Consider the following 27,328-nt stretch of genomic DNA (forward strand, 5'->3'; position numbering starts at 1 on the left):
AAAGGTACCTATTGAGCAGACGTTCCCTTACGTAACTACCTTACCTATTCAAGAAACAAGAAAACATGTAAGAGTATGATGATCTCTCAAGCAGGTACAGCCGCAGACGCGCGGGAGATGTTCAGGAAGCAGTTTGCATTAATGCCGTTACGTTGTGTCGTGTTGCAGGTTGAGAAGATCAACCCTCCCATTGTGTAACTGCGCCTGCGTTGAAAGCAAAGAGGTGTGGTGTGGTAGTGCTGGGTTCCTCCCAAGTGGATGGATGTGTGCGTGTTACCCAGTGCCCCGCCGGCGGTGCTGGCCCACCGTCCACACGAGCAGCCCCCGACCCCGTCCCCGAGATTTTTGCCGGGTCCACCGATTCTACAGGGGTTCATTCGGGACCCGGAGCCTTAGGATCTAAGAGGGAATAGGCCGGACTTGCGGATGCTTCACAAAGACCAGCAACTTGTAGTTCACGGAGAGCACGCCGATAATATGTAGAATGATGCAGAGTGCTCTATATCATTGTTCATGCATTTTCTCTCTTGTAAGTGGCATGAAATGGCAACACTGACGGCTCATAAACACCATATCCAGTACTTCGAAATACGTCAAATGGTGGTCAGATGGCTTTGTCGTATCGGAATATTCTTGTGACAAAGTGAGTATTAGCTGGACCAATTTGATAGTAGTAGGTAGACTCTTGTAAATCTTCGACGTTCATCTATGAATATCCCAATCTGCCAAAAGCCAGTATATCAACGAGAGCTCGGCACCATCGGCGGTCACGGCAAGCACAAGCCTCTTGCCATTTCGACAAAGCTCTTCTCCAACTCTCAGCGGGATCACGTATTATTACACACCCCCGGCCCCGTCTTCCAGGGTCCGGAATTCTCATCGAGGCGGAGGTTACTCCCGGAGCCGGGCTGGGATTCCGCACCGGTGGCGTGAATGAAACGGGGAACGTTGGTAGGAAAGCTTCCCTCGATGCTGAGGACGATAGACCGTAGCGTAGAATGATGGCAAGCTACCTGCACGAGAGCCTAGCACTACCTGCCTGGTTCACATGACGGTAATGAAACTGCTAGTTTATAGAAGTTCGGGTTTTGAACTGCTAGTAAGAACAAAGCGGTGAAACTGGGCTGGCCTGCCAGACTGCCACAACCGCCTTCAACTTCTCTAGCGATGTTGATGGTGGTACAACATGCTCTACTCAGCAGTCATTCAAGCGGACATCTCAATGGTCACCGCGGTGCAGCCTCCACGTCAGACACCTCAGAGACCAAAAGAGAAGCGCCATAAGTCGAAACAGCCATCGAGTCCCCCCCAAGCGTGTCTAGTACATATCTACCGGTCCGGCTTTCGACCGCGAGAAGTACGGAAAGCCGGCCTACCTGAGTGCCTAGATAACTCCCCTCTGGTGGTTGGCCCTGCCGCGACCCGTTTATATGTATGTACCTACTTACTTATAGGATATGCATGATGGTAATCCTTCGGGGACCAACATGCGGTTTGGTCCTTTACCCAGCTGCAGCCAGCCGCACCGCGCCGCTGCGAGGTGGACCATTGGTCAATGCCAGTCGGATTCCCACTACTTTAGCTGCTAGCATGACGTGGGTGGGGTGGTTATGGAGGGGTAAAAAAAGGAAACATCACTTTCCGATAATATCTCCGCAGAGAGGGAGGAGGGGTGCGGGGCAAGCTCGTTTGGAGCTTTCCCATGTTGCGCGAGAGCGAAGACGGAGGGGTGAAATCATTAGCAGGCAGTGTGAAGCGCAGAAAAAAAAAAGTAGACGAGAGTGAATGTAAACATACCATCTTACATCCTTTTTTCGCATACTTGCCACTTCCCTACGCTTCGAGAGACGACGTCCGACGCCGAGATACCTAGATTACCCCTAATCACCAACCTGACAGACCGAGTAGAACAAGACACAATGGCGTGGGAAGAGCCTAGAAAGACGGGCATGCAGTACCGCCGCCTGGGTAACTCGGGACTTCACGTCTCGGTGCTGGGTTTGGGCGGTTGGTTGACGCACGTTTCTCCTACCTATTTCCCCACACGAAATTGCAAAGTGCTCTGTAGGACCATCGTGCTGACTTTGGTGAATACAACAGGTTCGGCGGCCACGTTGAGAATGGTATGTACGGGACGGGGACTCGAGCGAATCTTCTGCGAGACTCGTGTGTTTTGGCAGCGTCACTGACGGTTACGACGCGCTGCAGAACAGACGTTTGCGTGTATGAAGCAGGCTTACGACCTTGGCGTCAACTTTTTCGATACAGCTGAGAGGTGAGTCTCCCCAGAACCTCTCCCGTGCGATACCACGCGGTTGCGGCCGAGTGAAGCGAAGATGAAGTAGCTAATCACAAGCCGCTCCATACAGCTATGCGGGCGGAAACTCGGAGATCATCATGGGCCAGGCCATCAAGAAGTTCAACTGGAACCGTAACGACATTGTCGTCACAACAAAGGTGAGTCTTGCACCACGGAACTCCGCAGGAGCAACGACAGCGCGCAGTCGAACCGCAAGTTGTTCTGACCTGTCGCGCGCACGTACAGCTCAACTGGGGCGGCGCCAACGGCCAAGTCCTCGTCAACAACCACGGCCTCTCGCGCAAGCACATCATCGAAGGCCTCCGCGCCTCCCTCAAGCGCCTCGACCTCGAGTACGTCGACATCGTCTACGCCCACCGACCGGACCGCCTGACGCCCATGGAGGAGACGGTCCGCGCCTTCAACCACGTCATCGACAAGGGCTACGCCATGTACTGGGGCACGTCGGAGTGGAGCGCCGACGAGATCGCCGAGGCCTGCGGCGTCGCGAAGGACCTCAGGATGATCGCGCCCGTCGTCGAGCAGCCGCAGTACAACATCCTCGAGCGCCGCAAGGTCGAGTACGAGTTCCAGCGGCTGTACCAGCGCTTCGGCCTCGGCCTGACCGTCTTCAGCCCCATCAAGATGGGCCTGCTGAGCGGCAAGTACAACGACGACCCGGACGCACCGCCGGCCGGGAGCCGGTTTGCGGAGGGCAAGGGGGATAAGTTTGTCAACTGGGCCAACAAGGAGTGGTACGGTAACGACGAGTGGAAGGCACTGATTCAGAACGTCGTAAAGCTCAAGGTGAGTTTCCTATTGTTGTTGCCGTTGTTTGGTACTCTCCCCGCGTGTCCGCCGCTGGCGCCGCCGGCGACACTCGCGACTCGGGACGAAAGAGATCATGATGGCTGACCGGGACATGTGCGTGTGTGTGTGATTAGGGTATTGCGGAGAAGCTCGGTGCAACGCAGTCACAGCTGGCCCTGGCGTGGTGCCTCAAGAACCCCAACGTTACCTCTGTGATCACCGGAGCCTCACGGCCGGAGCAAATCGTGGAGAATGTGGGCGCATTGAAGGTTCTGGAGAAGCTGACGCCCGAGATCATGGCCGAGGTCGATGCCATTGTGGGAGAGGTTAAGTTGGACCCGGCAAGACAAGATTAGAGAATGGCGTGTTTTTTTCTGGAAAATTTGTGTTTCTGTTACGTCCTGTTGGGTGGCGTGGATTTTGATTACTGGGCATAACCATATCTGGGAAAAAGAACGAGAGGTCCGGTACAACAAAAAAGAACAAACACCATCTTGTTACCAGCTCGACCCATGCGCGGCCGCGTCCAGGCCCCATGTGATGGAGCGTTGGCCTCGCTCTTTTGCTCGGTCGAGGCCGTTTCACGGGACCCTCGTGATAACCACTTGTTCAGAGGAACTACCTTCTAGAAGCTGTGGACAATGCTCTCGAGTCAATTAAGATGTGGCGAGTTGGCCTGATGCGGCCAAACAAACATGCCGCCTCCGCTTCAGTTTGCGAGCCTGTGCTCCAGAGTGGTGGTTGCCAAACGATGGGATGGGATGACCGGAAAGCTGCTCCGAAGGCAACATTGTCCAGACGGGAATGAGAGATACTTCAGAAACAAAGGACAGTTGCGACCCTTGAGCCGGTGTCTTGACTCGGGGGACCACAGAGATCTTCAGGGACCATGGAGGGTGTAACAATGCATCCTCTGGCCGGTGCTTCGACTTGTCGATGAAACTTCGTATGGCGTGTTGGGAACAGTAGCTCGTAGGATTAGACTAGCCGACCAGGCTTGCAAGCATGTTATGCCAACTGATGAGTTCAGATCTAGACCCAAGAAGGTTGTCGATCTTCCTGTCGTTGTTGCGGCTCGCGAATCGTCCAACAGGGAGGGTGGGCCTTGGGGTATAATGTATTCTGGGGACGGATAGGCAAAACCTACGAAAGCCACATCGGCCTTTTTTGCCATTCGCAACGAGTTGCTCCTGGAACTGTAGACTCTTTGACTATAGAGCAACTTGACGTGCCTTGATCAACAGCTCAGCTGTACATGTCGGGTAGAGGTCGACCGGTGTAAAGTAATCGCTTGATTATCATAGTCGTATCGTGGCAGGCAACTCATATAATCACGGTGATGCCTCCAACGTACCCAGTGATGATGGTCTTGATGTCGACGTTGATAATGTTGTTTCATTATGGTTGTTTGCTTCGCATATCTCGCATGATCCAGACAGCTAGAATCATGAGATCGGGGCGGCTTTGATGGCGGCGAACCCGAGAGTATCGATCCGTGTCAGAGGTGTACCTACTGAGGACAAGAATGAGGTTGCAGACGCGGCCTCTCCCTCTAGGTACGGGCTGTTTTTGGTGTGTATGGTAACACAGGAACGGTAAGACGTGCATGGATGACCAGGCAAGGGAGAGGCGAAGTGGTCCTGAGAGGCCCGAAAGCAACGAAACAAGGGCCCTCCAGAGGGCGCATTGATCGCCGTCTGGCGACAGTCCTTCTTGTTCATAGGCAAGACATGTGGCGTCGGAGAGTGGGAAGCTGGAGTTTCGTTGTAGAACTGGTTGAAATGGACCGTCTTTGGCAACAGGCGACAAGGTAAGAGGTGAGTAGCAAAAGCGATGAATTTTGCTTTGGGTAGGGTGACTGAGAAGTCATGGTTTGAGATAGCTGTAGCCACAGCTTGATGCAGAGATCGAACTGCCAAATAAGATGTCAGTATCAGGCCATATTGACGCTTGGAGGTGGTGATGGGAGAATAGAGTTTGGGCCTTGCACGCCTGGATGGTTAGTGTCGTGAACGACGGTTGGGAGCCACTGGGAAGTATAGCCTTGGTAGATGAGCAGAGTTGCTGCGTAGAATAAGTAGAGTGGTAGAAGACATGTGGCTAAGCAGGGAGGTTGCTCGCTCGATATCATGTCTAAGGTTACTTGCTTGGACGGGGAGGCAGGGTCAGGCAGCTGAGAGGGGGCAGATGAGGAGGCAATGGAAGAGAGCGAAGAAGGAGAACCCTAGAGCACCAGGGGACGTGGGACACTCGTGCGGCGGCGTTGAAGGCCGTGGAGGCGTACGCAGTAGGAGGGATACAGGATGAGACGAGCGTCTGAGCTGGCTTGCCCTGCTGGCGAACAGCGGTGTGTCTGCCCTATGCGTTGCCCCGCGGGCTGCTGCATGGCTGACATGTGTGCGTGTGCGTATGCGCGTGCGTGTTGGGTGGGCGAGAACGAGATGCGCTGTGAACGTTTATTCATATGCGAGCTCAACGACTCGGGAACGATTGTGGGTGGGAGGTGGTGGCTGCATGGGTGAGCGAGGTGCAGTAAGGCAAGGTAGGCAACCTAAACCAACCGCAGGGTAACGGAACTGCGTCCGTGGAATGACAAGAGTTGCCAGGGGCCGTGGTTGGAACCTTGAGGAATTTAGATTTGATATTGACAGGAAAAGCTAGCAATGAGGTCGTCACTCTGTCACCCAATTGGCAGATGAGCCATGTCCGTGAGTGAGGCTTCGATTGTGACAGTCATCTCGCAACTTGGACGGATCCCACGGCGACGGGCGCTTGGCCGGAGTTGGGAATGAATCGCGGAAGGACAGCCGTGAGGTAGGTAGGTATCAAGACATGGATCGGAACCAATGCCGTAGTCGGAGCATAAGGCAGATGCATAACACGGTGATGGATGGTCTACTACAGGAATGGACATACAACATGGGTGACAAGTGAGGTACCTTGGTGTAGGTAGGTAGGTAGAATAGAAAAGAGGCAAAGATGCCCAACCAGAGCTGGGAACTCGTTCAATCGAGCAATTGGGACGCCACGATGTGACAACGAGCAAGCAATAATAGCAACTGAACGGTAACGCAGCAGCAGCCGCTTCAGCAGCCGCGCTGCAATGGAGTTCTGAAGCTGGACCTTGCGTGCCGCGCCGTGCCAAGATGAAGTGAGACTGAGATCGGGGTATGAACAAGCAGAGAGAAGACATTAACTGACTACGGTGAAAGAAAGCCAGTGTTTCGTTCTCTGTGCTTCGTATCCCGTATCACTTCGGATACATGTGCTCGGAGGTTCATGAGCCCATGAAGTAAGTTCATGTTGAGATGAGAGAAGGAGGTCTGGTCTAAGGTCTGACCTACCCGTAGGGACCGTAGTGCAGTATAGTGTAGTGCAGTGACTGGTCTCTGGTCTCTAGTCTGAGGAAGAAGAATATCGGAAATGACATTGGGCAGCGAGTGTCAGAGTCGTATTACTCTTTGAGAATGTGTAGTCTGTTCCCCTGCCAGCCCGTACCTGGGACGGTGACACTGACCTCTGTTCAGCTCTGGCGTTGCGAGTCGCGAGTCCGTTCCTTGCGAGGTGGACGAGGGCGAGTGGACGGTTGATGTTGAGATGTGCTGTCGTTTCTCGTCTCTCATCTCTTGGTGTACGCAGTACGATGTTGGGTGGAATGCGAACGGACGATAGGACGATACTTGAGATGTCGCAGGTGATTAGCGGGAGGTGGCAAGTCCCGAGATAGCATCGCTTAGCACCTGCCCTGAGGTGGGCAGACCTGAGGAGGTGAGGTGCACTACGGATCAAGAGATACAAACAGACTAGCCCAGAAGGAGGAGGTACGGTGGTCCGTACCTACCTACGTAGTAAGTACCTACTTCATGATGTGGGAGGGGACCTTCCATCTTCCCCCAAACATGTCAGCCACTTACAGTTGGAAAAACCAATCATGGAATTACCCATCGCCCCACCCCTCCCAGATCAGGTGCCATCCCTGCCCTGCCCACTACCATCTACCCGACATCTTTTGCAGGTGGTCCGTGAGCATGTTCCTACCTGCTACCCCACCTTCCCAGTACCTCAGCGCCTCACCAACACTTCACCTCCAGTCAGGAGGACCGCTTCATGGAACCTCAGACGCTAAAAATGAAGATATTGTCACTCACACTTACCGCGCTAAGTATCGGGGAACCAAACACTTTGATTCCCTCGGAACAAGGGCAACCAAAGCTCTGCCGGGCAGAATTTTTGAGACTCAGAAGAAGAAGAAAAAAATCGCGTATGCCTTGGTGCATTGGCAACATACCTCTGGTTGGTACAAGGCACCTATCTGAACGTGTGATGGGAGCATGTCGATATGGACTTGTTGGTTATCTTTGAAGCATCCAGCCTGTTGCTACTTTTAGTGTTCATCTTCACTCCGTAAAGAGACAGGGGGAAAGACATACGGAAGTACGAAGCTCCTGATGCTCTTTCACTTGGATAGGTAGGCTTCCCGGTCTGAGCGGCACTCCTGGTGGTCCATCTCTACTGTGGTAAGACTTTGGCAAGTCTATTCGTAGGTATCCGTACTCAGGTACTTGGAAGCTAGCCCGGCCAACTACCTACTTACCCACTTTCGCTCGCCCACTCAACCGCACCTCAGCGCGCTACGCTTCGGCAGAGCGACGGAAGCGAGTCCTGGAGCGGGTCTAATCCCCGGAAAAGCCCACATCCACCTGCTAGTGAAGTAAGGTACTCTGTTGTGTACGTAGTAAGGTAGGCATCGAGGCACCTCCCACATTACCTTGCACGAAGGACTCCATACCGCGTCAAGATAGGCACACTAAATTGAGGTTTTGTGTCTATGCTGGCGGTGACAGGGTTTCCTGGAATTGAAACATGAAATGTTGGTGCTTCTTTCAAACACGGCCCTCATACCCCATGGTAAGAATACGGGAAAGGGACACAAGTTGCATTCAAAGACCTGATTGAACGACGATGTTTCTTATGGACGTCACGGTTGTACCTGGTATTGTCACATTGTGGTTGTACGGACGGAAGGCATTGGGACTGAAATGGGACGGGAACAGACCATTGGTCACTCGGTGCCTCCCTCGCCTTACCCAAAGGTTAAGTAAGAAGCCACCCACCTTCCCTGACTTGGCACCTACCTTGGACATCGCGAAGTACCTTGGGACCTTTGGAACCTTCCACGTGTGTCAATACGCAGTATGTACATGGGAATATGCTTTATCCAGGGCATCTTGCAATTCGAGGCAGGCACGACTGATTATTCTGCAAAGTATCTCGGCGTAGTAAGCACTACTTTGGGTATACACGCCTTGCAATTCATGGTTGCGAAAATGCAGAAACAAATGACTGCAACATGACTTGGGAAATTGTGAGAAAAGGTAGACATCCATACCGAACAGCGAAGCCTCTCATCGAGGGCATCCTCTTCCACCAGCCCATTGGAACCCAGCACCGCCAACACAGAGCGCGGGGGATAGGTACCTACTCTGCCGCCCGCATCACACGCTGCACGCCACCACATCTCCGTACACCAGCACTCTGCAGTCTGCACACCACGCAACTCACCTTAGTTTCCATTGGGTCGAGCTACCTGATCAGTACCTTCTCACCTCTCACTCACCTCACCTCAAGGCACCTTACCTCACCCATTGCATGGAGGTCTCATTTGTCCGTCGTACAAGACTACCCGAGTACCTCATACTTTCATTGCCTGGACACCACTTGCATACACCAGTGACAGCAAGAGCAGCAGCAGCAGCAGCAGCAGCAGCAGTTGCCTCTCACCTTTCGGCCCTACCTTACCACCTTACATTACCTCGCTATTCTCGCTGTCGCGCAGCTTCATTCTTCTTCGCCTCTTTGCACCACAACTGACATCAGCAGATGCGACCGGACTGCAAAAACAGCCTCCTTTTGACGACAAAACATACCTCCTGTCCTGCCGCCGTTCCAATTCCTTTTTCCATTCCACCTGGCCGCCACAAGCATGATCTAAACGTATCCATCTCTACATACCTTACTCGGAGCCTCTGTCTCTGTCGGCCCACCTCATTCTCAGAACGGCCTCGACCCCTCTCTTGGACTCTGGAGTTTGTCGCCCTCGAGCTGTTTTCGTGCCTGTCCTTCTACCTTGCCATCGTACGAATATCCTATCCGTACATACACTAGAACCGGATCGTCAACTTGGACGCCAGCCCTCCCCGCTTCTCGTCCCGCCGGATTGCTTGCTTACTTTCTCCATTGAAAACCGCAAGTGCGCAAAAGTCGCAAACGCATTCGCCGCCCGCGTTCTGTTCCACACACCTCATCTACGGAGTACACCACGGGCATTCGTAAAACCCACTCGCAAATATCGATTACGATTACTGCCCACTCCACCCTCGTCGTCGATTACCCGCGTGCCCGCTAGGCCCAACTTACGGATACCGCCCAGTGCCCACAACTCACGCTTTCGTCCATCACGCGTTTAACGTACGTATCCTATTCCGTGCCCGCCTACGGAGACGGAGTAGGTACTGCGTCTACCAGCAATAGCGTACCTTACTAGGTGCCAGTCCCCTCTGTTTCTCTCAACCTTGTTTCTCGGGAATGACATGGCTCTGCGCCCTCTCGCGACGGCCTGGCGACAATGACGAGGAATGAGGCCGGCTCCCGCTTCAGCTCTCTCACGAGCACCAGTACCGACAGCACCCGATCATCGGCCACCGTGAGACCCTCCAGCAACCCCATCCCAGCATCGCGCAAGTCGTCCATGCGCCTCAAGACGGAGGGCAATGGCGCTGGCGCTGGCACTGGCATTGGCAATAGCAATGGATCCCTCGCAGACAAGTGAGTGTCATGTTCTTCCTCATGTTTGGCCCTGTGTGTCTGTCCCGGTCCGTTCCCCATAACCCCTAGTCGATCAATCAATCATCAAGCACTCACGCACACACACAAAACACAATTCCCATCCCACTTCCTTTACCTTGTGGACAGCACCGTACCCCCAAAGGAGACGACTCATGGAGGAAAACAGAGTGAGAGTGGGAGTGAGAAACGATGGTGAGAGTGAGAGTGAGACCACTCAGCTTTCAAATCCGACGCCGGGGTTCACTTCACACCTTGATTCCATACACTCACGCTCATTGCGCCTCCCACCCAGGTATTGCGTGGGCGAGCCGCAAGCCGCAAGTGGGTTGTTTGAGTCGTGAAGTGGTCCCGGCGCTCACTCTCTTTCCTGGTCCCCTCCTCTCTGTCTGTCTCTGTCTCTGTCTCTGCTGCCCATGGCCGCTGTTCCCTGCCACTCGTTGGTTCAGGTTGTCGTCCCGCAGCTTTTTTCCCTGCGTGCCGCGGCGGCGTCCCGAAACCCAGTCCCAGCCCCAGTCGAGACACAGCTGGTGTACGAATAGTGTCTATGGAACGGAATAGGTCCAAGGACTCTCTGAAGTTCTCAACTATTCGCACCGGTACTATTCGTAGCTGAGGACTGAGGACTGAGGACTGGGGACTGAGGTGTCGCCAGCTTGTGGTCGTGCTTGTGCTTGTCTTGATCCTTTTTTTTCTGCCCTGCTACCTAGATGCTGCTACTGGGCTGATTCCAGTCTGCTACTTTGCCCGTATTGCCTTGGTGTGCGCATTGCATTGCAACATTTCTCTTGTCTTGTCTTGCCCCCTTCCCCTCCACCCGTCTCTTGCACACTACGGATACCTTACTTCGTACGGGTCCAATACCCATCTTGTTGTACCTTGGCTGGCGCTGTTCCCAACTTTCCCCTCCAAAGTTCCAGCAACAAGCCAGCAGTAGCCCGGCGACCCTGAACCAACAAGCCTCATCCGCACTCTCATCGTACCTCGTACGTTCCCTGCCTCTGCCCTGTCCTGCAGCCTGCCTTACCTCACCCCTCCCCGTCCGTCCCCCCCGTCCCCCATCGCCTTCTCCTCCTCCGCCCCGGCCCCAGGCAAGCTTTGTCGTCGTCGCTTCAATGGTGGAGCTATCTGCTGTTTTCGATCCCCTCCAGTCCAGCCCAGTTATAGCTTCTCAAGCCAAGCACCCAAGACATACTCATTCTCCCGCTAGAACTAACAACTTACTCCTCCATTTTTCCTCCGTGTTCCTCTTCTTTGGTTGATGAATGCACCCATAACTGACTGGTCATTGCGTTCCGCCCCCCCGTCTAGGTCTTTCATCAGTGATTTGAGCCCAGCCGACCCGCCCACCTCTTCCACTTTTGCCTCTGCGCCGCGCGGAGCTTTGTCACCAGGAACAACAAAGTCCAATGCCTCGTCCTATCGCGATCACCGTCTGAGCGACTTCGCCAACTACCGAAGAGACCTGGCCGTCCTAGAGACTTCTGGCGGCCGTCTGCCCTCCATCCAACATAACCCTCCCACCGCCACTCCCTCGTCAAGTTCCCAGATAGCTCCCTGGATGTCGCCATCCAACGGCGGTGCCACCGCATCCACGCCTCAGAGCCAGCTCAACACTACTTTTTACAACGATTCGAGCGATAACCTCTCCGTCGCCTCACAGCTCTCGCCTGGCTTCCGTGCTCCTACAAATCGCCTTGCGCCTCAATCCTCTGGCAGCCAAGATTCGCCAGATGTAGCATACTTCGGAGACGAACGAAGGCCTTCTCTGGCTAGCATAACGACCTTGAGCAGTCAGGGCTCCAAGACGAGCATTCGAAGAGGTGGATTGCAAAAACTACAGGGTTTCTTTGGGGAGGAGTTTCCTGGACGAGACGGTTCCGAGAGCAGCTTGCATTCGAGTTCTGGCAGGGACCGCTCGCGTTCCTACAGCCACAGCCGCCCTACGAGAGATCGCAACTACTCTAACGCGACAGACCATGCGCGGGACAGAGAAGCTTCGCCTTCCTCGTCAAGACCAAGAACCCCAGTACCGGCTCCTGAAGTCGTGCCGTTCCTCTACCAAGAGGCTGATGTGAGTACCTAGACGCTATTTCCTACATTGTTGTTGATCCCACTCTCCACGATTGATTTCGTTGCGAACATCCCTCCTCTTTTCAATCCCCATCCGCATTCCGCACATCCGCACCCTTGGCGCCGCTATCTCGCATACGGGAATTGCGCCGCATCAACCCATCGCCTTATCTTATCTCTTATTACCCCTTCTTCCACCCGCTCTCTGTGTCGAGTCAAGACTGCTAAATGTGCTTCAAGGATATTGCCAGGTTCGGCGAAGCCCCAGTCAGAGACATTTTGAGCGGCCCCGACCGCGAACGTTACATGAACAACGAAAATCCCAACAACCCGCAAAATCCACCAAAGACCTCCTCATCCAGCCGCTCCGGCCATTCAATCGTGCATCTCCCTGGCCACCACCATCGACACAACAGGAGCATTGATGATGGCAGGGCCCTGCGACCGACTGTAAGCAGGGAAGATTCGCAGGCCAGCTTGCAAGTTCAACAGAACCTGAGAGAGCGCGGCGGCTCAGCAGCGACAGTCATGTACGGCTCCAATCGATCCCGCGCTCAAAGCCCGACCCCGAGCGGCGGCTACTTCAGTTCGAGACATGGCACCGTCGATGGCTCCACGTCACCCAGCGGCCAGCAGCAACAACAGCAACAGCCGCAGCATCATTCCAAGAGGAACTTATTGCATCGTCTACGGCGGAACAAGGACAAAGATGACGGAACGTCTAGATTACGCGACCTGCCCGGTTCGACTCGGTCACTGGCCACCAAACCATCTCGTCCCGAATTCGCCAGACCCGAGCTGTCGCCCTCAACTTTCCCGCTCGCCTTCTCAGGCACCGAGCCTGGTCCAGATCAGGACCCTCGACTAGCAGCGTACAACCAACGAAACCAGACGTTCAACAACAGATTCCCGTTTTCCAAGAGCAAAGGCCGGCAACAACGGACTATGGAGCCGGATGAGCAGATTGGACCGACGGATAGGCAGCCTGGAGCGAACAATAACCTCGGATCGCTTGGAGGAATTCACTTGGACACCAACCTCAGTGACATGGACGGCATCCTTACGAAGCCCCAACCCTTGACTCCCATGGACAGCGGTGTCTTCTCCAGCATTGGCGATTCCGAAAAAGTGGAACAACCACCCCCAGTGCCCGCGAAGACCGATGCTGTCCTTGGACCCAATGGTTCTTGGAACGCGCCGGACAGCTGGGCTGTGCGTCGTAATACAGAGGACACCACGTACCAGGCGCCAGACATTGACGACATTGGCAGTCCGCCTCGGCCCGACGAGAAGATGACACCTTACTGCATTCGAATCTTCAGATCCGACGGGACATTTGCGACTTTGTCCATGGCTCTCGATGCGAGCGTTACCGATGTCATATCACAGCTTATCAAGAAGACTTACGCTACGGACGGGCTAGAGAATTACCACATCATTCTTAAGAAGCATGACTTGGTCCGGGTGCTCGCGGCCCCCGAGCGCCCACTCTTGATGCAGAAGCGACTACTGCAACAAATCGGTTACGAGGAGCGGGACCGAATCGAAGACGTTGGTCGGGAGGACAATAGCTATCTGTGCCGATTCATGTTCCTCTCCTCCAGAGAGAGCGATTTCCACTCCGTCACAAATGATCTCGGACTTGGACGGATACAAAAGTTCAATCATGTCGACCTTGCTGGCCGCAACCTCATCACCATCCCGATTTCGCTCTACTCAAAAGCCTCTGAGATCATATCGCTCAACCTCTCACGTAACCTCTCATTGGATCTCCCTCGCGACTTCATTCAGTCGTGTCAAAACCTGAGAGATATCAAGTTCAACAACAACGAAGCACGAAGATTACCTCCCAGTTTGGGCAAGGCGGCAAAGCTGACGTACCTCGATGTGTCGAACAATCGACTGGAACAGCTGGACCACGCTGAGCTGAACGGTCTGCAGGGCATACTCAAGCTCAACATAGCCAATAACCGCCTCAAGGCACTCCCGCCGTATTTTGGCGCTTACAGGGCTTTGCGGAACCTCAACATCTCGTCCAACTTTTTGGACAAGTTCCCACTGTTCCTTTGCCAGGTGGAGACTCTCGTCGAGCTGGACTTGAGCTTCAACTCGATAAGCAGTCTACCTAACGAGATTGGAAGACTGAGAAACTTGGAAAAGTTTGTCATGACCAACAACAGGCTGTCAAATGCACTACCCGACACTTTCAGCGAGCTGCAGGGCCTTCGGGAGTTGGACATCAAGTACAACGCCATTACGAGCATCGATATCATTTCATTGCTTCCCAAGCTGGAGATTCTCTCTGCAGACCACAACAGTATTTCGCAGTTCATCGGCAGCTTCGACAGGATACGGAGTTTGAAATTGAACTCTAACCCAATCACCAAATTCGAGATCAACGAGCCAGTTCTCACGTTGAAGATGCTGAATCTGTCTCATTGCCAGCTTGCGAGTATCGACGAGACGTTTAACATGATGCTGAACCTTGAGCGTCTTGTGCTGGACAAGAACTACTTCGTTTCCCTGCCGCCCCTCATCGGCAATCTCAGCAAGCTGGAACACTTCAGCATTGCCAACAACAACGTCGCAGAACTTCCACCTTCAATAGGATGTCTCACAGAGCTGAGGGTGTTGGACGTGCGCAGGAACAACATCAGGAAATTGCCAATGGAGCTGTGGTGGGCCAACAAGCTCGAGACTCTCAATGCATCTTCCAATATTTTGGAGAACTTCCCTAAGCCGGGCTCCAGACAACCCCGGCCATCAGGCGAAGAAGCACAGACGCCAGCTGCCGTGAACAAGACCAACCCGATGGAGCGCATTGCCCAATCTCCCTTGGAAGAATCACCGGATCCGTCCAGGAGACCGAGCCAGAACTCATCATCAACGTTGCTGAGCGTTGGACCGTCGCCTGTACCAGGCGGTGGCGATAGGAAGAGTTCTGTCGTGTCAGTCTATGGTAAGGGTGGCCGCAAGACGTCAGTGGTGTCTAGGTCCACATCGGCCGGCACCGTGCCACCGCTCCCACCATCTGCGACCGCAAGAAAAGACTCTAGCTTGTCGTCGAGACTCTACACGACTTTTGCCGGGTCTCTGCGCAACCTGTACTTGGCTGAGAACAAGCTTGACGACGAAGTCTTTGACCAGATCACGATGCTTAACGAGCTACGCGTCCTCAACTTGTCGTGGAACTACATTAACGACATGCCACAAAGATCGATCAAGAGTTGGCCCCAGATGGTGGAACTTTATCTTTCTGGTAACGAGTTGACGACATTACCGGCTGATGATCTCGAAGATGCCAGTCTGCTGCAGGTGCTGCATATCAATGGGAACAAGTTCACCAACCTACCGGCCGACATATCCAGGGCTAAGAAGCTTGCGGTCTTGGACTGTGGTAGCAACTCCCTGAAATACAACATCTCAAACGTTCCTTACGATTGGAACTGGAACCTCAACCCCAACCTCAGATACCTGAATCTTTCAGGCAACAAGCGTTTGGAGATCAAACAGACCACTGTTGGTCCGACGGTGACAAACCGAGAATCGCTCGCCGACTTTAACAGGCTTTCGAATCTGAGGGTCTTGGGTCTCATGGATGTCACCCTCACACAGCCCACGATTCCCGATCAGAGTGAGGATCGCCGCGTGCGGACGTCTGGTTCTCTTGCCGGCCATCTTCCCTATGGTATGGCCGACACGCTGGGCAAAAATGAGCACTTGTCCACCATCGATCTCGTGGTGCCTCGATACAACTCCACAGAGACTGAGACTTTACTTGGCTTGTTTGACGGGCAGGCTCTCTCCAGTGGAGGCTCCAAGATTGCAAAGTATCTGCATGAGAACTTTGGCCACATCTTTGGCATGGAGTTGAAGGGCCTCAAGACGCATCTCAATGAGACACCAGCGGATGCCCTGAGGCGGGCTTTCTTGTCTCTCAACAAGGATCTCGTCACCATCGCCATCCAGCACACCGAAGAGCGCTCGCAAAAGACGCATAGAGGCTCTGCAACGCCAGTCGTGTTGAGCAAGGAGGACCTTAACTCTGGTGGTGTTGCCACTGTGGTCTATCTTCAAAACACTGAGCTTTATGTCGCCAATGTGGGCGATGCGCAGGCCATGCTGATTCAGACCGATGGCTCTCACAAGATCCTTACGCGAAAGCACGACCCAGCAGAACCAAGCGAGCGCCAACGGATTCGTGAGGCTGGTGGCTGGGTCTCGCGCAACGGCAGATTGAACGACCTGCTCGAGGTTTCCAGGGCCTTCGGATACGTAGACCTGATGCCAGCGGTGCAAGCCGCTCCCTATGTCAGCAACTTCACGATCCGCGAGCAGGACGACATAATCCTGATTGCCACCAGAGAGTTCTGGGAGTACCTGGATCCCGCTCTGGTGGTTGACTTTGCAAGGCAGGAGCGCAGTGACTTGATGAGAGCATCGCAGAAGCTTCGCGATTTAGCCATTGCCTATGGCGCCACCAACAAGATCATGGTCATGATGATGAGCGTTGCCGACCTTAAGAGGCGGGTTGAACGGTCAAGGCTTCATCGTGGTCAGAGTATGTCTCTGTACCCCTCGGGCGTACCGGAAGATCTTCAGCAGCCCATGCGCAGAGGCAAGAGGAACAAGGCCGACGTTCTCGACTCAAGTCTACAACGTCTTGAGGCTGAGATTCCAGCCCCGACAGGCAACGTCTCCATAGCCTTCACTGATATCAAGAACTCGACTACTCTATGGGAGATGTACCCCGCTGCCATGAGATCTGCAATCAAGCTGCATAACGAGGTCATGCGTCGGCAGCTGCGAAGAATTGGTGGATACGAAGTGAAGACTGAAGGAGATGCTTTCATGGTCTCTTTCCCGACAGCCACATCGGCGCTTCTCTGGTGTTTTGCTGTTCAGATGTCGTTGCTGGATGTCAATTGGCCTTCCGAAGTAATCAACTCCGTTTCCTGCCAGGCACTCTACGACAAGGACAATGCCCTGATTTTCAAGGGTCTTTCTGTACGTATGGGCATTCACTTTGGTGAAGCGGTTAGTGAGATGGACCCTGTCACGAGACGTATGGATTACTTTGGTCCTATGGTCAACAAAGCTTCTCGTATCTCGTCCGTTGCTGACGGTGGACAAATCACCGTTTCCTCTGATTTCATTTCAGAGATTCAGCGCTGTCTGGAGAACTATCAGGACACAGACAGAAACGGATCGACTGGATCCGAAGATACCTTTGACGACGACCAGATGGGTTCGGCAATTCGGAAAGACCTGCGCTCTCTCAGCTCTCAGGGCTTTGAGGTCAAGGAAATGGGTGAGAAGAAGCTCAAAGGCCTCGAGAACCCAGAAGTCGTATACTCCTTGTACCCACATGCACTTGCAGGCCGTATCGAGCATCATCAACAACACGAACAACGGACTGAGGTCGACAAACCCGCCATTCTCCAGGCAGGCAGCGAGTTGGCTTTCGACACGGAATCAATCTGGGCTTTGTGGCGTGTCAGCTTGCGGCTGGAGATGCTGTGCAGCTCTCTAGAAAATGTCTCTGGCCAGGGCTTACAGCCACCCGAAACAGAGTTGTTGGAGAGAATGAAACACCGAGGAGGTGAGGTCACGGAACGATTCCTGCTCAACTTCATGGAGCATCAAGTGAGCAGAATAGAGGTACGTCCTGATGCAGTACTTGTTTTGTGAAGGGTCTTGGCTAATCGATTGACAGACGTGCGTGACGAGTTTGTCGCTTCGTCACATTGCCTTCGGCAGCGCTCCACTGCAACAACTCGAGGACATGCGAGGTCCCATGAGTGACATCCTTGACCAGGTTGCCAAGCAGATGGCCGAGCTAGCACGGTACAAGGCGTTGTACGGCGAGTTGAACGACACTGAAGACGACGGGAGCGAAACGGAATGAGAGAAGCGTAGCGAGCGTTCATTTCATGATTCCCTTACTGCGACCTCATATAGTATACCTACGACGCGAGACAGCATCCCGTCTACCACCAAGGCAACAACAATAACATCGAGAACAACAACAACAATACCTGAATACCCGTTTCTTTCAGGGGGGAGAACAAGGCGCCACTTATATACATATTCCATTACTGTATCATGCGATTACGACACCCAGACAATTTTAGCGAGTCGCAGTTTTGACCCAAACTGCTTTCCGATTGTCATTACTTCAGCAAGTTGGGTTACCCAGGGCTTGGGCTAGTGAGCTGCTCCGACCGGCTGGTCGTGGAAGGTGTGTTGGATGGAGGTAAAGGCGGTGGATAGGATAGGGCAGGGGGCGGTTTGGGACTGGGCCGGACTGAGTGCTGGCATGGATTGAAAACAGTAAAAGTGCGTAGTGATTTTGGGAATGCGGAAGGGTTGGTCGGTGACACAGTGGCATTGGCATTGGCATTGGCAGTAGTCGCGGTAGTTGTTGGTGTTGGAAAGAGAGGAAACGAGGCCTTGCTTGCACTGGTTGGCCTTTTGTGGTAGGATAGTGTCTGCTCTTGTCTTAGTGCCACAAAGCCGGAGCACACCGCTCGGCGTATGAAACGATTGAAATACCTCGTGTTGTCTCCCATCAACTCGAAGCTTATGCCCTTCCTTTCCTTCGTACAAGTGATTTTCGTCCAAGTGATCTGGGACCATCTGACACTGATGCGTTCTTTTTGTATTCTTACACACTATCCATCTATAAAGACAACCCATCTATGAAGACACGATACGGGCACCGGCGCCACCGACATCCTTGGCCCGCTTCATGATGCGTATCCGCGGCTCCATCCGCGGCCCAACCCACCAGCCGCCCGTCACGCCCCGTACGAAATCCCGTACGCGTTTGACAACGAGTCCTCTGCCGAGGATCTTGCTCTCCCCCGTCTCTTCGTCGCCTTCTCCGGACGAGGTAGCGGAACCCGGCTTGAGTACCTCGATGCCGGCGTACCCCTGCACGACGCCCACCGTCTCCCACTGCCCTCCTTTTACGGAGGCCGTGTCCTCGGCGAGGACGTAGTCGAAGCGAGACCAGAAGCCCGGGTCGGAGAGGATGGACTTGTCTTCCGTTTTATCAAATGCGAGGATCGGATCCGTGCCTGATGGTGACGATGATGAGGAGGAGTCTTGTTGTTGGAGAGAGGTCTCGAGGGCGCGGGAGTGCGGGTTCTTTGGCAGGCCGGCGCGGTTCTGGGTGAAGAGGGTGACGCCCGTCATGCAGCTCAGCACGTCGGTGTGGACGGTCGTGACGGAGCTGGCGGCGGGGGACGCGGCGACGAGGGCGTGCAGCTGGCGGAGGGCGTCGCCGCCGGGGTAGTTTAGGGAGGAGAGGAGGAGCATGCCCGTCGAGGCGGCGAGGGCGGCGAGGACGCTGGTGGCGAGGAGGAGGGAGGCGAGCGCGTAGAGGGCGGATTTGGCGCGCCGGGCGAAGATGAAGTGTGCGCCCTGGGCGGCGGCGGCGGTCAGGGGCGGGACGGCGTAGAAGATGAAGCGGGCTTCCTTGTGCGGCTGGAGGGAGTAGATGGCCACGAAGAGCAGGGGCGGGACGACGAGGCCCGCGGCGGAGCGGGAGGTGCCGGGCTGCGCGAGGGCGAGCGGGATCAGGAGGGCGAAGGTCAGGGGGTTGACGAGCAGGCGCGGGAGGGCGGAGGAGAAGTAGTAGTGCCAGGGGGAGACGCCCCAGTTTGACGAGGAGCCGAGGACGGCGTTGTAGTAGAAGCCCCAGAGCTCTGGCCAGAGGGGCTTTTGCCAAAAGTACGAGTCCAGGGGCACGGAGACGGCGAGGGCGACGGCGAAGGCGATGAGGAAGGGGCGGACGAGCTGGGGGATCGTGAGCTGGCGGGTGAGGAGGAGGTGGAGGCCCGTCGTGGCGAGGAGGAGGGCGACTTCGGAGCGGAAGATTGCGGCGGCGAAGACGAGGAGGGAGAGGGCTACGCGGAGGCGCGGGAGGCGGGATTGCGGGGATTGGTTTGGGAGGAGGTTTGCGGATGCGAGGGTTGCTGTGAAGGGTGTTTGTTAGAATGTTGGATTTTGAGAGGGGGCAAAGAAAGAGGGGGGTTAGAAGACACGAGAACTCACTCAAAGCAAAGGCAAACATGTTGGGTAACGTCCTCGACGCATAAAAGATGACGTGGAACTGGCCGACGAGCAACAGAACCCACCACCGCATGACGCCCTCGCCCATGCCCTTTCTCAGGCTCCTCGCGAACACGACGAGGGCGGCGGCGTTGGCGAGGCCCAGCAAGCCGCGGACGACGAGCTGGGCGTGGGCGAAGCCGACGAGGTTGACGAGGGGCCCGCCGAGGCCGGCGAGCAGCACGGGGCCGACAAAAGTGCGGGGCACGGCGCCGGGGAACTCAAAGTGGTCGTAGGTGGCCCTCAGACGGGCGGCGACGTCGTGGGTTGGCGTGCCGTAGACGAGGACGTCGTGGGTGGCTTGGATGTTGAAGGATTCCTCTACTTTTGTGTCCGGGGCCAGGAGGAGGTGGAGGGTGATGAGGGCCGGGATGAGACCCAGAAGGGCGGTATCTGAGTGACTGATTAGTATCTTTTATGAGTTGTGATGAGAATTTGGGGGTGTTCTTGTTTGGGTTACCTAGGAGCTTCATTGTGATGGTGCCGGCAAGGAGGCGCAGAAGCTGTGAGATGTGGTTGTTAAAAAGCAGGTGAAGGAGCGTGTTGTCGGGTGTGACTATCTCATTGTTGGAAAATACACAGAGAACAGGAAAGCCCCGGTGAAGAAGCTAAAAAATAAAAAAAGATGGGGTTGAACAACGAGAAGATGAGGTCTTTGAAACAATTTGCCCTGTGCTTTTCCCTTGCCTCATACGACCCTCGATTCTCTGCTTCTCACGATTTCCGCTCTTTTTTACTTGAAGCAGGTGTAAGCTGGCGTCTCGTGCAGATCCAAATGCCATTGAAAGGGTGAAGCTCTGAGCGTCCGTGCACAGCCCAGCGCCAGCACCACTCAATGCAAGCTGTCTACTAGGAACTTAGGGGTCAGCCATGCCGCGACAGAGTGACAGGCCACATAAGTTACGGGGCACCTATTGCAGGGATTCTCCTTCGGAACGGATCAAATACGCCTCCCCACCTCTGACGGCGCATCCCATCCCTCCTAAGGTAAGCTCTGGACAGCGCAGCGCAACACCATCACCACCTGGCTTCAATTCGAACGACGAAGAGCTAAAAACCCACCTTCCTACAAGCTCCACCCGCGGAAAGGACACAACAATACCAAACCCGCATTTTTGCGCGTCCAGGGCTTCCCCAAGCCGACATCAAAACCGTCAAGATGTATATCCTAGGAAACTTCCTCTACAGTACGTCCGCCCTAAACCATTTGCCCCCCCCCCCCTTGAAGCTTTCCCGCCTATACTGACATTCCTCCTCTTCTCCTCCCAGTCGCCGTCCTCCTCATCAACGCCATCGCAGTCCTCTCCGAAGACCGCTTCCTCGCGCGCAGTACGTTCCCGTCTAATCCTACCTAGCAACATTGCCGTCCCGCGCCCTTACCCCTCCGGGAGAAAGAGACATGACAATAGCTAACCGCGACTTCCTTCCAGTCAACCTCTCCCCCTCCTCCTACGACCCGACCTTTGGCTCGAGCAACGACGCAAGCGTAAAGGCAAAGATCATCAACTTGATCGCCAGCGTACGGACACTGATGAGAAGTACGTGTCTACATCCCCAACATCCGTCTCTCGTTGTATGAGTACTTCCACGCAGAAACGCCCTTTACTGACGCTCTGCCACAGTACCCTTGATCGGAATCAACACCATTATCATTCTGTACGAACTCATCCTCGGATAAGGTGTCGTTAGGGTACAGGAGATGAGATAGAAAAATACAAGAAAAACGAAGGGGGCTGCTGCTCTTTAATGCATCGTATATGGCTTGAACTTTTCCACTTCCACGGCATGGCATCATGGTAACGAATCGGCGTTGAAGGATGGAGAGCGGATGGGGTTTTGGCTGTCAATGTCGCGTACGTATGTGTATCTTACCTGAAAATGTCCGGGTAACATTGCAAAGCCCGGCGAGTGTAATATCACAATCAGCAGAGGAGGATGCTTGCGTTGTTTCAAACCGAGTAGTAGAACTCGAGAGGGCCTTTCTGCCCTTACGTGCTTTGTACCGTCTTTTGTTGACCACACCTTGCGCTATCATACAGTCCGATGAAGTAGGTGCCAGGAGAAAGTAACTAACGCTCAAGATGCCTTCATCACAACATATCCTCTTTTGCATCATTAAGTGAGAAAAGTATTATCCAAGCAAACCACTCCATGCCTGGGTATCTGCGCATGCCGCCACCTCCTCAATCCCCTAAACGACCATGCGGCCCATGGATAAGATGCGCACCAAACGCTGGGCGCGTGGGTTGTACATCGTACAGGATCCTGCTCTTCACCCCTTTTTTTTACTGTATGTACTGTCAAATACCAAAATCTTCAGATGAATCGTTAGAACCTCATGCGCCACCTCATGACAGAAGATTACCGCTCTTCTTCCGGCCGAGGTTGAAACTGAATCTCTCCCTCAGTTCTTTGGGCTTCTCAGGTTGAGTCGGCACCCCCTCTGGAGGAGCATGCCCATTCTCAGATGACTGATGTGATTCAGCCTTGTCCTTATCTTTGCTGAGGAATCCGAAACTCTTCCTGCTCATTGATTTGCTTGCCCGGCTGGATCGGTTGAGGAAACTGCCTGAGCTTGACGACTCCTTCTTCTTGTCTCCTTCAGCCGATTGCATGCTGGCCTTGATTGCTCTGCGCATATCTTCTGCTTCTCGCGCATGAGCCGTTCTGGCCCTAGCCATACTCTCTCGGTGTTCCTTGTCTTTGAGCTTTTCCTGCTCTTTCTCAGCTTGTTTTCTGGCCTTGTCCGCTGCCTCCTGCTCCTTCTTCTCCCGCTTCTTGTCTTCTTTGGACTTGTCTGCCTTGGCGCCCGTGTTTGATCTGGCGAGGGTTGATGGAATAGGGGGGACAGCAGGAGTGGCCGGTGTATCTATCACAGGGGTATGAAGCTTCTCGGATGGCGGAACATCCACCTTGCCTGGGGCTGTCTGTGCATGTGCCAGACTGGGCAACGGCTCTCGTTCCTCAATGGGACTGACTGGCTGCGTAAACTGTTTCGAAAGTGGTGTCGTACCGTTTGGTTGGCCATTTTCATGAGCAACATTAGCGGCCTCGCTGGCAATTTTGACCTCTTCCAGACCCTCGGCCTCCATCTCAGCTTGTACCTTCTCAAAGGTGGTTTCTTGGTAGAAGAGGACATATGCGCATGCCATGCCAGGCTTATCCCCAAAGAAGTTCCGCACGAAATGTTTGTCAACCGGTTCCACCATCTCGTCATCGAACAGAACCCAACCCCGATCTTTCGTCTTGATCACTGATACGTAGTGGCCGTGATAGGCGTTTCCGCCAATATGAACAACAACAGCGTATAGTTCATAGAGTCGATCGGGATCTTCAGCGTCGTCGGTGGTGTTGAACATGCGTAGATGGTACGGGTAGACGACCCGATGGAAGAGCTTCTGCAGTCGACTGTAATCCTCGGTATACTTGAATCGTTTCAGGTGCAACGCGAGAACCTTTGGTAAACGCTTAATCTTCATCCGCTTCTCAGCCTCTTGCAGCCCACCACAATGGTCGCAGTGGAATTTGTTGCGCTCACACAACATCTCCTCGGCGGAAAATTTACGCAGGCAAGACGTGACTGATGAATGCTCCTCCAGGTCGATGGACAAGTCCAGGAACGTCTCATCTCTTTGCGAAGCTGTTTCGCAGGTCAAACATTTGGTTTCCGAGGTCAATACACCCTCAAAGATATCATGAACCCAGCCGGTTCCTGGTGATCCCACGCCATTCACTGGTCGGTTTATCAAACTAGTCGCGCCAAGAGCGTTCTCCACTGACTGGATAAGTCCGTCTTTGTTCTCGGCCTGTCGCTCTTGGATTCGTTTGGCATTCGCTTCCACGTTGGAGATGACATCGTTCAATACGAGACCGTAGAACTCGTGAGCATCCTGGTGCATTGAGTTCCGAAACATCTCGTTGTCTCGTTTGAAAATTTCCAGGAATCGCTGTGGACTCAACACGCCTGTCCTAGTATTGCTCTCGATAAGGGCCTGAAAGATGTCCTTGAGACCGGTGAAGGTGCATTCTTCCATGCCGTAAGCGGAGGGATTCTCTTGTGCCAGCTCGAGGATGGGGCCCTTGATCATGGCATGTTTCTTCTTGTACTCTGGCGAATCAGGCTTGTCCTCAGGTCGTATGCCCGGCGCTCCTGGGGGTGGCATTCCCGCCGTGATGGCCTGCCTGCGCTTCATTGATTCCGATGCACTCAGGCCTTTCTGTTTCGCTCCGGGCGTATTCGGGGGCTCTTTCGCGACTGGCGGTCGGATCGTCACATTCACCTTTGGTCGAGTTCCGTTCGGGGTATCGGTAGGTGATAGTGTGGGGTACTTGACGACGTGGTCCCGGAAGGATTCTGAATAGAACAATGCTTGAACAATCGAGTTGCAATAACTACAGACACGTCAGCAAATAAGAGACGATGTGGTGATGACAGCATGGCTTACCAAGTATTACCAAACTACCAGTTCAGTCAGCATTCGTTGTCTCGGGAAAGGCAGTCGCTAGGCCGGGTGTGGCTTCGAAAACTTACATTCTCCAGACCGAAGAACTTGTCAGTCCCGTCTTCCCTCAATGGACCAGCATTTTGCAGCATCTTTTCCAGAGGAGTGAGCTCCGGTGCTGGCTCCTCCTTGACCTTTTTGCTCGGGACATCTTTACTTGTTGGACTCGAGGTGGTCTGTGAAGGACGAGGTCTGTCAGCCTGAAGAACGCGCGAGCAGCAGCAACAGCAAAAGCACAGCAGAGAAGGAAGAGAATTTCAGAGCACGCAATGAGCAGAGCGTAGTCAAAGAAATGACGAGAGTAGAGGAAACGCACATTGCCCGCGCTCTTCAGTTTGTTGAAGAAACCAGCCATGTTGGCGACTTGGGGTCGTGGATTTGGCTTAAAGGGTGATGTCTGGGCGAGACAAGCTCACGGCGGCCGCGCAAATATGGCGAAATGTACCATGCGATGGACAATTGACGTCGTGATGAAGGATACACAGTGGAAAAGGTGCGGAGAGAGGTATTATCGTGTATCCGAGGAGATTCGAGAGATGCGCGCGATTGTCGCGCAGAGGAGTAGGGGTCGTTTCCCTCGGTGATTCGGCCGAAGATACGGGTGGTCTGTGGAAGCAGGGTGGGAAGAGAGAGGGACGAGAGGTGTCAGGGAAGATTGGATGCGGGCAACGGTGGTGGAAGCAGCATTTGCCAGGACGCAGACTCTCAAACCAGCCGTGTTGGCAGCAGAAAGAGGAGGAGTAGGATGATGATGATGAGGGACAATGTGGGAAGTGGATGAAGAAGAGGAAGGGAGGATTGGTAAGAGGCGTAGTCTGCGGTACCTAGCAGCTGGGTGGGTGAGAACAAGGTAAAAGACGGAGGAGCCCTGGGCGGGATTTGGACGTTAGACTTGGGGTCCTGGGGTTGATGGGCGTAAGTAACAAGGAGGACGGAGGCGAGGTTGTGGGTTGGAGAGCCTGGATTGGGCACGTAGTGGCAGGACGCGACAGCGACAGACAGACGGGCAGACGATGGGTGACAGGGCACGCTGCACCTCTCACTCTCAGCCAGTAGGGCAGGCAACAGGCCAGAGCCGTACCTTATGGATACTTAGCTAGTGTACTGCATTCGCAGGAGAGCTGAGTGACGGGAGTCTGCGAACTTGATTGCGAGCTAAGGTACGGAGGAGACCATGGACACACGGCGCCGGGAGCGACTACTGCAAGTGGTGGTACGCAAGTACATACGGAAAAGAAGGTGACTTTTGTTAATGGCTGACTGCGAGTGGTGGGGAGGACACCGAGGACGAGGGGGCCCCACCTGGACAACCCACAACCTGACGGTGTCAGTGGAGGGAAGGTGGAGGTCGGTGGAAGGAATCGAAGGGTTGCAGTGCACAGAAAGGGGGCTAGTTCGTTCTCGAGTGCAGGGCTAGACAGGCCAGACATGGGGTTTCCGACCAGGGGGTGGCATGGAGAGGCTGGAGCAAGTTTGGCGTCTTTTTGCTTCCCAGACGGAGGACTAAGTATTTTCTTCTTCTTCTTTTGGTTTTTCCTCTTGCTGGTGGTCAGTGGTGAGGTAGGTACGGGGTACTTTGTCACTTTTGCATAAGCGATTGGGGGAGAAGCGGAGGAATGAGGAGAAAAGTGACGAGGACGGATAAAAGGATGCCTCCAGAAGAAGACTTGTAAGTCCTTTTCTGACCTTACGGATGCACTACCTTACCTGGTAGGTAGGTACGAATACCTTACCATAACTACGTACCCACATACGTACCTTGGGTACTGATGGCGGGCAGCAATTGGAAGAGGTTGGAGACCCGTGATCCGACCGGGGCACGAAGACGAAGGTACGAAGGCTTCAAGGCAGAAAGGCAAGAAGAGAGGAAGGCAAGAAAGAGGCAGGACCACACCTCAGTCGCACATTACTCAAGATACGTACTGTTAGCCCTTGGTGGACTGCGAGTGGATCGCATATTCCTTAGGTAGGTGGACTTACGGATTGGCAGGTTGACACACGGTAAGGTAGACCCGACAAAACTGAGCCCACGGACGACGGACGGAGATAACGGCCGATATGACGCTATCTCTCTTCTTCTTCTTCTTCCCCTCTCTAAGGTGCACTGCTCTCACACCTGCCGGGCTCGGTTTCTGACCGTCGTCAAGCCCAGGTGAGAGACAGCGCGCAACCAACGTTGTCAATGAATCAAGGCTGAAGGTTAGGTGCGAAGAGGCGAGGAGGAAGGGCTGGGTGTTCCTGGCGACGCTTCCAAACAACGAGGCGAATAGCAGGTGGGAGGGGGGAACTGCCTGCCACTGCGACTGCAATGTGACTGGCGACACTAACACTTTACCCGATTGCGACCGACGGCTGTCTCTAGGTTGTCGGCTTCAGCATTCTAGGTACCTTAGGTACTTCCCTTGCAAATACGTACCGGCGATACCTATCCGTACGTACCTCCTCTTTTCAGTCTTCATCAACATCTGTATTCCATCACCTTCGTGAAACTGACTGCACTTTGTGTGTCAGACGACATGCTTCCTGGTCCAACTTGTCCCCAGCTGACTTCCACATCCGTCTTGTCTCTCTGGCAACTCGATAATGGCCCCGGAATGCTCCCCCTGGACTGAGACATGCGACGTACTGTTCGCCAGCCGCGTCTCTTCCCCTTAGCATGACCCGACCTGGACATGGTGGGATA

At 54.2% G+C, this 27,328-nt stretch overlaps 9 protein-coding genes across 9 annotated transcripts; 4 read left to right on the top strand and 5 right to left on the bottom strand.

Annotated features, from left to right (window-relative positions):
- Positions 1-1,434: 1,434 nt before the first annotated feature.
- Positions 1,435-1,785, top strand: CABS01_02955 (uncharacterized protein; the record flags this gene model as incomplete). The annotated part of the gene is made up of 1 exon (XM_060536333.1): positions 1,435-1,785. One exon carries the CDS (start codon positions 1,435-1,437, stop codon positions 1,783-1,785), a length of 351 nt encoding a protein of 116 aa, XP_060394245.1.
- Positions 1,786-1,919: 134 nt separating this feature from the next.
- CABS01_02956 (voltage-dependent potassium channel beta subunit) lies at positions 1,920-3,465 on the top strand (the record flags this gene model as incomplete). The annotated part of the gene is made up of 5 exons (XM_060536334.1): positions 1,920-2,166; positions 2,209-2,275; positions 2,370-2,457; positions 2,546-3,106; positions 3,244-3,465. The coding sequence occupies 5 exons, from the start codon at positions 1,920-1,922 to the stop codon at positions 3,463-3,465; spliced, it is 1,185 nt and encodes a 394-aa protein (XP_060394246.1).
- Positions 3,466-4,141: 676 nt separating this feature from the next.
- Positions 4,142-5,467, bottom strand: CABS01_02957 (uncharacterized protein; the record flags this gene model as incomplete). Its single annotated transcript, XM_060536335.1, has 4 exons — positions 4,142-4,252; positions 4,464-4,499; positions 4,624-5,021; positions 5,257-5,467. Coding segments are annotated over 4 exons (756 nt in total), but the record flags the coding sequence as incomplete, so codon positions are not given.
- Positions 5,468-6,552: 1,085 nt separating this feature from the next.
- CABS01_02958 (uncharacterized protein) lies at positions 6,553-6,732 on the bottom strand (the record flags this gene model as incomplete). Its single annotated transcript, XM_060536336.1, has 1 exon — positions 6,553-6,732. One exon carries the CDS (start codon positions 6,730-6,732, stop codon positions 6,553-6,555), a length of 180 nt encoding a protein of 59 aa, XP_060394248.1.
- A 2,917-nt stretch (positions 6,733-9,649) lies between these two features.
- Positions 9,650-9,994, bottom strand: CABS01_02959 (uncharacterized protein; the record flags this gene model as incomplete). The annotated part of the gene is made up of 1 exon (XM_060536337.1): positions 9,650-9,994. The coding sequence occupies one exon, from the start codon at positions 9,992-9,994 to the stop codon at positions 9,650-9,652; it is 345 nt and encodes a 114-aa protein (XP_060394249.1).
- Positions 9,995-11,213: 1,219 nt separating this feature from the next.
- Positions 11,214-17,933, top strand: CABS01_02960 (protein phosphatase 2C; the record flags this gene model as incomplete). Its single annotated transcript, XM_060536338.1, has 3 exons — positions 11,214-12,026; positions 12,266-17,686; positions 17,742-17,933. 3 exons carry the CDS (start codon positions 11,214-11,216, stop codon positions 17,931-17,933), a joined length of 6,426 nt encoding a protein of 2,141 aa, XP_060394250.1.
- Positions 17,934-18,724: 791 nt separating this feature from the next.
- CABS01_02961 (Alg9-like mannosyltransferase) lies at positions 18,725-20,543 on the bottom strand (the record flags this gene model as incomplete). Its single annotated transcript, XM_060536339.1, has 2 exons — positions 18,725-20,007; positions 20,087-20,543. Coding segments are annotated over 2 exons (1,740 nt in total), but the record flags the coding sequence as incomplete, so codon positions are not given.
- Positions 20,544-21,302: 759 nt separating this feature from the next.
- On the top strand, positions 21,303-21,821 carry CABS01_02962 (uncharacterized protein; the record flags this gene model as incomplete). The annotated part of the gene is made up of 4 exons (XM_060536340.1): positions 21,303-21,330; positions 21,413-21,472; positions 21,574-21,681; positions 21,766-21,821. The coding sequence occupies 4 exons, from the start codon at positions 21,303-21,305 to the stop codon at positions 21,819-21,821; spliced, it is 252 nt and encodes an 83-aa protein (XP_060394252.1).
- A 670-nt stretch (positions 21,822-22,491) lies between these two features.
- On the bottom strand, positions 22,492-25,000 carry CABS01_02963 (ubiquitin carboxyl-terminal hydrolase; the record flags this gene model as incomplete). The annotated part of the gene is made up of 4 exons (XM_060536341.1): positions 22,492-24,535; positions 24,589-24,602; positions 24,675-24,821; positions 24,962-25,000. The coding sequence occupies 4 exons, from the start codon at positions 24,998-25,000 to the stop codon at positions 22,492-22,494; spliced, it is 2,244 nt and encodes a 747-aa protein (XP_060394253.1).
- Between the last annotated feature and the right edge of the window lie 2,328 nt (positions 25,001-27,328).

The sequence above is a fragment of the Colletotrichum abscissum genome, assembly GCF_030869225.1.
Source record: "Colletotrichum abscissum strain IMI 504890 chromosome Unknown Scaffold_5.1, whole genome shotgun sequence".
In the NCBI taxonomy this organism is placed as follows: domain Eukaryota; kingdom Fungi; phylum Ascomycota; class Sordariomycetes; order Glomerellales; family Glomerellaceae; genus Colletotrichum; species Colletotrichum abscissum.